The following is a 10,421-nucleotide window of genomic DNA, read 5'->3' on the forward strand; positions in this document are numbered from 1 at the left end:
CACCATGAAAGCTTGTTAAAGTATTTGCAGTTTACTTTAAAAGTACATTGTATTTAGAGTACTTTAACTCAAGTACAGTGTGCCCGGCAGGCACGTAGCCAGGGGGGAAGCATAAGGCCCGGACCCCCCCCCCCCCCAGAAAAAAAAAAAAAAAATCTTACAATATGCTGGCACCTTTTCCCCCTCATACAGCATTTTGTCATGAGCGGCGGGCGCCCCCCCCCCCCCCCCCCCCCCCCCCCCCTAAACAAAATCATGGCTACGTGCCTGGTGTACTTACTCGAGCAACACACCTGTCCTATGAACGTCCACAGGGCATCCTGAAACAACCCCAGGGCTAGATGTGCTAATAAAGTACTACTTGAAGTACACAACCTCTCACTTACTTTGTACTTTACTTCCAGTACTTTTCAAATGTACTTTACCCAAAATCGGTAGACCTCAAGGAATCTAGCATTGAGGTTCACCTACCCACTATCCTTCTAATCGAAACCAATCAGAACTCGGTGTCGTTCTGACATCACCGAAACCCCTGCGCAAGTAGACGACTTGCTCTCTGCATAGCTTTATTGAAACCACAGCCTCTGCTGAGACTTGTGTGGGCTACCATACACCTGGTTACACAGATCTTCTTATCCACTTCGAGATTTTCTCTTTCTTCTTTTACGTCCTCTGTGACAAGAGAGCACCTAGAATTTTTTTTTGAGTCCGGCTGGATGTTTTTATTACATATGGCTTTTGTCTGACAAGCTCCAGAGTTTGGATTCTTTTCAGATGCTTTGAGCCCACAAGCAGTAATCCAAGTTCTTCTGTCTACATTAATAAGACAAAAAAGAAAAAAAAAATCTTTCTAGAAATTTCAAAAGGGTGTCTATGTGTATCATGTTTTTGTCGGTGAACCTTTTTGGTCACACATAAGCCATCAGTAGTATGTCATGGCCAACTGAAAATAGAACCATTTTGTCCATCCCCTCATTGCTACTGGGCAGGAACAAGTAAAATGCATGTAGGGTAACACCAGGAACACACATCAGTGTACTCTACACATTCACACAATTGTAAAACCCTTAATGTTCGTCAGCCCTTAATTTTGGGAATTTCGAGAATTAAAAAATTTATGAAATTTCGGGGCTTGCAAAAATTTTGGTCCTTAAAGGGATGCTAAACCGAAATCTGGATTCCACAAAACATGCAGCAAAAGCGTGCAACAGGATGCTACAAACACCGAAACATCACTCATACAGCGATATCTCAGACGGATGACCGTATATTTCAAGAAAAGGAGGTGCATTTGACAGAAATGTTCACGTCATGTTTCTCCAAGGAGGAGAAGGAACGGCCTCGCGTCTTCTCCGCCTCGCGGCCTCGAGGGAGCGAAGCGAAGAGAGGAGGCAACTAGGTATATTCACGTCACGCGCCACGCCGGCCTGGTTCAATCTCGACCTCTTTTTCCAAAAATACGGCCGTACATTCGAGATATTGCCTTAAGAATAGTGTTGTAGGGATTGTAGCATCCCGCCTACATCTCCTGCATTGTTTTTCTGAAATCCAAATTTACGAAATTTAGCAGCCACGATTATGTTTTCTGTGACCAATTCGCAAAAAATAGAGGCTGCGAAAATAAAGGGTTTTACAGTATGTGATGCGTGCCGACGAGGGAGAAAGAAAGAATTTCTGAACTCCATTTTCTCTCGTCGGCTACTACACCTTACTAGCAAGTTGCATAAAAGGCACCTCACACAAATAAAGACATCCTCTTTCAGTTCTTTGAGCCCCATCCATCAGCAGTCATCACAAATAGAAGCGCCGCACACCGCCAGACCTCGACGAACAACTCCCCACCAGAAACTGTACAAAATCAAGAACACAGCCGCACTTCAAAGAAATAGCAGCGATGCCTCTACAAATCCCACCTCCGCTCAGGGTAAGAAGGCCGCCACGCTCCTCGCGATGGGCGCTCTGCAAACGGGACACGTGTCCCTGACCTGCTCTGCGCAGTCCGTGCACACGCAGACGTGCCCGCACTCAAGCATCATCACTTCCACCGGGTTGCTGAGGCAAATGACGCAGTTGGGGTACTCAGACGCCACGGCGGCATCCCGCGTCTGCTTTCTGCGCTCCTTCTTGGCCTCCTCCCTCCTTGTCGCATCCTTCATCTCCTGGATGCGCCGCTGCCGCCTCTGCCACCAGGACAGCAGGATGTAGACGGACAGGCCGGCCGCCGTGAAGCCAAAAACGAAGCAGGCCACCCGGAGGACATCCACCTCCGACTTCAGCTTGGACACGAGTGCCGGGTGGCTGAGGTGGGTGAGGTAGTAGCAGGAGCCGTCTGCCGGAGGCATCAGCCGGACGGCATCCGTGCCCTTCTCGGTGGCAAGCGTACCAAAGCCCGTGAGCGTGGCGCCCTCTTCGAGGAGCATCTCCTGCTCCTCGATGCCCTTTGTCTGCTCGCCGCGCAGCCAGCCGAACAGGACGCCACTCAGGCCCTCGCGGTTCGGAATGAAGTTCTCGTAGACACACTGGACCGGGACGTCCTCGCACTCGAGGGGGTCGACGACCTCGACCGTGGCCCCGCTGTGGCGGGAGGCCAATGCGAAGGGGACATAGTTGATGACGCGTTGGATCTCGCGCTGGGTGTGTGACCTGGAGGTGGGGAATAAGGAAAAGAAACGGGGCCAGCAGTTAGCCACTCAGTTTGCAGGTGGAGAGGTTTGCCAAATTCCACAGAATTAGGCGATAGAGGTGCTTCTCCTAATGCATACAATAGGCCCATTACTTGCCAAAATGGGACACACCCAATGATCGTGGTTCACGAGTCTGTAATAGCAATAACATGGGCTGTACCAGAAAAGTGAAAAGTTAATGGGGCTGGCATCGCCGTATAATAAAAAGTGTGGCAATAGAGACCTCAAGTATTAGTGGCTATAGTCACTGACTGAATGGTGGGGAAGGGTTTCAATTGTTCCACCTTTTGCGCAAACTTCCTAACTTGGATAGCGCATGGGCGTCTGGTGAGTATCGAGCATGCACACTCGGCCAAAGCACGGTGAAAGGCAACGGGCGAGTACTAGGGGCCGGGCGGTTAAGAGATGCTCTGTTGTTCTTGTCGGTGACTATTGGTGGCGTGCGCGAACTACAGGGGGTGCTTCTCAAGTTATCAATACGATCATTTGTGAAATAGGTCTATAGACTAGTGTCGCTCTACGCATTCTGGATTATCTGCTGTGTATCATTCGCCCCGAAGTTTGTACAAAGAAGCTTCTTAGCTCTTCCTTCCTTGTGGCCCTCAAATTTTTATGCCAATGCATTCTGATCCAGGCTTCCGACAAGGGCAGCAGTTAATTAAAAAAAGACGTCCACCCACATTGATTAAAAATTGCACTGATCAAAGAAGCACCCAGCGAAGGCGTGCTGCGCAGTACGAGAAGCAAACTTAGTTCTCGTTTCCTGGTCCTGGACTTTAGTACTGGAAAGTTCCCTTGCTAATCCTCCACAGTACAGATTGTGACATGCCCAATTGGGGGGGCACCCTCTTGCTGGCTTATCTCCATTCACCTGCTCGCACAATGAACCTCCCCTCCCACCATCCGAATGGTGCACGCAAACTCATGCCCGACTTCTTTAGTTTCCTCTTTCCTTCCTTCGCTTCCCTGGCTCGAAGACGTGAGAGAAGGAAAGCCTTGCAGAATATCGGGTTTGGTCGTCAGGTTTTAACCTGATCGAGAAGAAACTGAGGAAGGAATAGCTCATCAAGCTGTAAACGGGCAAGTCAAACTCGAAAATCTATCACGTGTACAGTAAATACTTCAATAAATGCGACTTTGTGTTCCCCGTTCATTCCACTGCGTTCCACGAGTGTCGGTTTCTTATTAGTTCAAGTATGTTTAATTTTTCAATCTTGAAAACAAATAGGGCATATTCACTTGAGGCCATAGCGAACTGCGCAACTCCTCAGCATGTGCCGACGGCGAGCTTCCCACATTGTTCCTGCAACATTCATTTCATTCCATCAAGACAACCGGTCCTGGGAGCCAATATGTGTGAGCTTGTTATGAGCACACCCAGTGAACAGTGCATTATAATATGGTGCCCAGAGAATACCCCCTACAAGCATGTTTCCCCAAAACAACTGGCTGGAAGAGGCAGTAGCCGACTCCCGGAGTCTTTTCTTTGCCCGTTCGACTCAGAACTCGCAAAATCACCCCTGCGATCGTCTAGTGAGTTGGAAAAAAAAAAAGCTATACACCCGTTATAGTTCATGAACGTTTGTATGTTTGTTTTTTTGCGGACCCAAAGAATATTTGCGCAGAATATGTGGCGCGCTTCTCAGTGAAAATTTTTAATTTGTAATCCATCCCTAAAAACAAGCTGTAGAGGATCTTGAAGAAAAAAACAAGTTAGAGGTGAATTCCAGCTTGTTTTTGTCCTGCCAATTTGAATTTCACAAGCGTGAGCATTTGAGCCGAACGTATCAATAAACGTAAGAAAAATCGAAAAACCAACCGCTGGGCGTGACATCACACCCAGAGGTTTCAACCGCCTTGCGCGTGCCGCCTGTCAGGGAATGCGTGCAGTGTTTTTGACTGTTCGGGTAAGGCTTGCGGAAGGTGCAGAAATGTTGAGATTTCTGTATATTACGTCACAATTTTCTCCTCCCACTGAACGCGCCGGGAGGGAGGGGCTTCACTTCTATTTTGAAGAGTGCTTTTATGGACACTTGGGATATTAATCTGAAATATAATTTTGATGTCCGTTATCCTAAAAGTCAAACAAAAACGATTTAATTTTTTTTTTGTTTCAATTACAAAATTGGTTGTTTTTATTTAAAAAGACCCTGAAAAGAAAATTTTTTTAAACAGCCTAAGTGGGACACGCGTGTCAAAATATATATTTTATGTGGAAAAAAATAACTTTTAGAGCAATATTGACGGCAAGAAATTTATTTTAAATTCTGCGCGCAAAGTCCATGACGTCACGGGCCATTCCGGAATGTCCATCTCGCGCATTCACTCTTTCCACCTCAATGTGAAGATGAAGCCGATCCCCATCTCCTCCAAGCGCCCGAAATGCCGACAGAGAAAACAAGTGGCAAGGAGGTGACTGCCGACTAAATCGCGTCTCGTGCAGTCATTATTGCTCTAAACATTTTTTTTTCCCTGCAATCAATTTTTTGACATCCAGATTGTTAAAAATAACATATTTTTTCTTTTAAGGGGCTTTTTAACAACAAATTTAGAAAACCAATTAACCAGTTGCCCTAAAATGGTGAGCTAAGCCTGGCAATTAAAAAAAAAAGGAATTGGAATTCCAGCATCCCCGTTGAGCACAAATCGCAATGTCGCAAGTTCCTTTGCCACACATTAAACTTAAAAAAGAAAAGAAAACAGCTAGGCTTGGTTTGCATAGTATCATACAAATATGCGCCAGCTACTCTCAAATCACGACTGAAGAATCGGTAGCGGCAAGCTCCATATTAGCCAAAATGTGCACTGCGCCACGCAACACGGCAGGACGTACGTTCGCAGTTAAGACGACAGCTCATCCTACGCTCGGGTGAAGGCAAAACAATTTTTTTGACAGTAGCCTTCACAGATCCAACAAAAAAAGAATCAGAGATGCTGTGACACATGCCGTGCAAGGTGTCATGCAAGCACCAGGCTTGCTTCGGAACATTTTAAAGATTGCATCTTTTAAGAGTGGCTCGAAGATACTAGTTCATTAGGAAAAAAAAACAAAAAACCTCCTAGACAGATTATACATGCTTTTTAAAACAGGTGAAGAGTTATCAATGGACAACATAACAACTTCGTGCAAATTACTTGGCATGACATCTGCTCGAGTCACACTTGCTACGTCACAGGAGGCTCCCACAAGGTGGTGCCACTGAAGCATCTCGTCGCCAATAGCGGCTATTCTCCATTTGTGTTTTGCTCACTATAAAACTAACCATCCGCTCTCACTCGCGCCTTCTCTTTTCCTGACCCGTACCACTTGACAGCAGGGGCGGATTTATGGGTCCGGACAGGGAAGGGTGGTAGGCTGGTGGGTGGGGGAGGGGGGTCTGCTGAGATATGACTTTACAGTCAAAACGTTGCCCAGATCTATTTTGTTGACCCAACACCTGCTATGTCACCAAAAACTAAACTTTTGGCTGGTGTATATCAATGATGTTATTAAAACAAAGTTGATCTTGAGGAGCTTAGGGGGGCGGTAGCACCCCCCCCCCCCTCCCCCACCCCCTAAATTCGCCCCTGCTTGACAGTCGTAGAGTAGTGATTCAACCTTGCCAGTTGGCAACTGGTTTGTTTACCGTTTCCAGAAACATTGTGCTTCTTTCTTCAAGGGAAATGTGCTTCAAACAGATATTTGCTGTCACCAGATGGTAAGTACCCCAGACAATAAATCTCTCTTGCTAATCTAACGGTTAGCAATTATGGCGTTTATCATTGGTGTCTGTTCGAGATGAAGGATATGTCGCTCTATTTTTGTGTCATTACAAAAGCCAATCTCAATATGTGACCATGCCGGTTGTTGGACTAGCCTTTTACTGGAAAGGGCAGTGTTTTAGTAACAGTGGACATAGTGTACAACCGTTTTGTGAATAGCATTACTCGCACGTACAGTGGAAACAAACATTGTAACAAGATACGCACATATCTCGCAACACTTACATATCTCGCAACACACGCAAACGAAGCATAGTACAATATATGACCTGTGCTAGTTATGGAAGTGAAAATATTTCTGCAGTATGTTATATAGCTGGTAGACACAGTTAAATACTCGAAAGACACAAATGCCACTAGACAGTTAATGGAACCAAACCTATTCTGTTAAATATTGATATACAAACTTAACTTTTTGCGGATATTACTGCAATACTCTGAGAGATAGCCCATCTAACATAAAAAGAATTGAGGGTGAAAATGAGGGGTGGGCTAACTTTCAGAGTGCAATAAAAGAAAGTGAAAGAATTATTGTTTTACATTTTGTGGCCCGTGAAACTTGAGATTGATTGCAGCGAGGGGTGTTGAAGTAGCTCTCAAGTCAGCAACATTCACTTATCTCCCATTGTAGCTAAGTAACACTGAGTCTGCCAAGGCCACCACTGGCCTCGGCAGAGAGACCTTTAAGACGGATATTTTTCTGTGTTGTTTAAAAAGTAGAAAATCATGCCAAAAAGTCGGAGTGGGACATCTCTTGGGGATACTATGGTTAACGGACATGGTAAGCACAGCAGTTGGAGACACCTTTGAGACCCCAATGCCCCCTTACCAGAATCGTGAGAAGGGGCTCCACTGGATCTTGTGCTCAGTGAGGACGCACTCCTGAATGACGGCCTTGGCACTGCGGATGTGCCTGCTCTTCAGGGTGTCTCCAAGCGACTTCACCTGACCCCTGACGACGGCGTGCACTGCCTTGCCATCTGGGTACTCCTCCCGCAGCTTTTGCACCAGATGCGAGTCGATGTCGAACTGCCGTGCCGTCTGCGAGAAAACATGAGTTTCAAAGTGTCAAGACTGAGACGGGGAGAAACAAGTGATCAGGAATGAACACGGAGAAAAGCATGATCAAAAGAGTTTTCGAGAGGAAAGTGTGCAACTCCATATTGCACCCCCTCCCCCCTCCCCCCTCCCCCCCAAAAGGAACAATGAAACATGGCACATTGTACAGGTACTATCGGGGAAAAATGAAATGCGAACAGAGGAGCAAGTGGCTCGCAGTACAGGCTGCGCCGCCTGGAAGTGAGCCTAGGAGCGAGGGTGCGTGGCCTACTTCGATGTGTTCACGCCCCTCGATTGGCGCTCCCCCAGCTTCGGCAGTGCGCCTCTCAGTGCGCTGAAAGCTGTCACCGCTATCTTTCCTGCTCGGTGAGTGCGGCGAGCTTCTTTGCACCGCACGCGCTGAGCCAGCAAAGATAGCGGTGATGGCTTTGAGCGCACTAAGAGGCGCGCTGCTGAAGCTTGGGGAGCGGAGAGGGAGGGGCGTGAACACGTCGGAGTAGGCCACGCACCCTCGCTCCTAGGCTCACTTCCAGGCGGCGCAGCCTGTACCGCGAGCCACGCGCTCCTCTGTTCGCATTTCATTTTTCCCCGATAGTACTTTTTGCAGAAGCCTCAAGGTGTGTTTCAGCAAAGTGCTAGAAACTTCATAAATCCCCTTGGCATCTGGATAAGACTTTGTGCCTGTTTCTTGGCTGTGACAATGTCTTTCTTGTATGTTTATGATTGCTAAAGTGGAACACTGACAAAATGGTAGTGGATGTGTGCACAAGCATATGTTGCAATGCAGGCTGCAGTCAAGAATGCGAGCGACCCGCCAACTGTTGCCATGATATAAGTGGTGATGGTGGGGCCTAAACCAGTGGTGGAATGTGATAGCATGTGGTTCATTATCCACACACAGATGAATCTCCACCTTCCCTAGGTTCACGGGGGAGAGAGAGAGGAGGGTTCGGGGGAGAGGGGGGGGGGGGGGTAAGGTCTACGCGTTTCAGTGCTCCGTCAGAAAGTAACACAAGCCACAACGATCTAAAAAAAAGTGAACACGCAAGACCCCACAGTGTAGACACCCCATCTGGATCCAGTCTGTCTTTTGGCCCAACAATGCGATTCGGGTAGACTTATGGATGAAGAAAGAATAAACAATTAAAACAGGGACAACACAACCAGACTTATCGTTGTAATCGGGTAGACTTATCGTTGTAAAAATTCGCTCAGACGACAAATATCAACGAATGGAAAGGTGATTAGAAGGGGACGAAACATACAACTAAATGCACAAAGTTCAGGGTCACAGGAAAACTGCGGAATGATGCAGCCGGGTGCCAATCGGCCGAGGCATTGTGCGCACTGGACAGCGTGCTGCAGCAACAGGCCACTGGCAGAGGCGGAGCGATTACATGTAACAAGAAATAGTGGAAGTGACGCACAGTATCACACCAAGGACCGTCCGGCATACCTGCACAGCCTCGAAGTTCTTCGTCTTTGACCGGTAGATCTTGTAGATCAAGCCCAAAGTAATGGCATTGACTCCTAGGCACACATTGTCCACCGTGACGTATTCCGAAAACCAGTCGGGCGACATTCTGATACAGTTGTCCCTTTTAATATACGCTTACCGCGACCGAAAACACCGTGCCACCGAATATACTAAACGTACTAAACCAACTAAACTTATAAAACACAAGCAATTTCGGCATGGATCCATTGTAACCCTTTAGGTGGACGCATGGATGCATATGTTGATCTATCTAATCGGACGGCTATTTGCGCCACCTAGCCAGAAGAAAGCGTGTAATTTGCTTTCTTCAGGAAAAGGAGTGCGACGTTGTTTCAGGCTTTTCCGTCGATATAAAAGACATGTCTTATTCCATTCCCCATGCCACTCTTCTACAGATTCTTCGTACAACAATCGAAAAGCAAGGCGTCCAAAGCTACCAAAACGCAGCTGGGATGAACCTCGACAGCTTCCTGGAGCTCCTAGGGATCTACCTTACGGCAACTGTTGTGTCTCACGAGGGCCAGAAATATGTACAGAAATCTGGCGTTTGCATAGGTTCCCGAGTTGCCCCATACCTCTGCGATATATATCTTGCAGTATGCGCGAAGACCATCCATATCATTTCGTCGAAACTCGTTTCGTGGAATTACGTTTCGTGGACAACTTTTCGTGGACACACGTTTCATGGACACACGTTTCGTCGACAGTGTGACGTTTCGTCGACAACCGTTTCGTCGACAGCACCACCGTAAAGCGTAATGCCTAGCGCAGTTGCTCTCCAAGGTGAGCAACTGCGCTATCCTCTCGCTCTCATCCGTTTCAGATGGAAAAGCAAGAGCGCGCAGGACTTCGCGCGCGGCCTATTCGGATATTTGCAAGTTTCGATGCCCGTTTATAGAACCGAAAGTTACTGGAAGAAGAAAAGCGGTAGATAAAATATGCGTAGGCACAAAGCAAAACTTCGATCCAATGGTGTGTTGCGGAAAAGGGCGTAAACACTGTTTTTTCCCCCTCCATATTGGTTATTTTTAAACAAAAATACAGATTGCAGCCTTTTATTGCAACATTACAACCCTAATATTTTAATTGTTTATGTCAATTATTCAAAAGGAAACGTGATGCAGTGTTTTACTGGCTACTGCGACTTATACGCGAAAAAACTGTATAGTCACACTCGTTTCATCGTCATTTATCCTTAAGGGCCGATTAAAAAGGACATTACACAATAAGGGGGCTGTAAACAATGTCAAATAAAAATAAATAGCCAAAAGCACGAAAACCAATAATACTCGCACTACCGGGAGCACGCTACCCGCAAGTAAATCTAAAACAAAAAAACAAACGAAAAAACAACAACATTGCAATGCAATAAATAAATAAATAAACACGAGAATTGGTAACAGATAAATAAAACAGTA

General features: G+C 46.7%; 1 protein-coding gene across 1 annotated transcript; it reads right to left on the bottom strand.

Annotated features, from left to right (window-relative positions):
* Positions 1–549: 549 nt before the first annotated feature.
* On the bottom strand, positions 550–9,255 carry LOC121836146 (mitochondrial ubiquitin ligase activator of NFKB 1-like). The gene is made up of 3 exons (XM_042290934.1): positions 8,962–9,255; positions 7,276–7,487; positions 550–2,643 (listed from the first exon to the last, which is right to left on the bottom strand). Exons 1-3 carry the CDS (start codon positions 9,085–9,087, stop codon positions 1,920–1,922), a joined length of 1,062 nt encoding a protein of 353 aa, XP_042146868.1. The 5' UTR covers positions 9,088–9,255; the 3' UTR covers positions 550–1,919.
* Between the last annotated feature and the right edge of the window lie 1,166 nt (positions 9,256–10,421).

The sequence above is a fragment of the Ixodes scapularis genome, unplaced genomic scaffold (genome assembly GCF_016920785.2).
Source record: "Ixodes scapularis isolate PalLabHiFi unplaced genomic scaffold, ASM1692078v2 PGA_scaffold1__304_contigs__length_218370807, whole genome shotgun sequence".
NCBI classification, from domain to species: Eukaryota; Metazoa; Arthropoda; class Arachnida; order Ixodida; family Ixodidae; genus Ixodes; species Ixodes scapularis.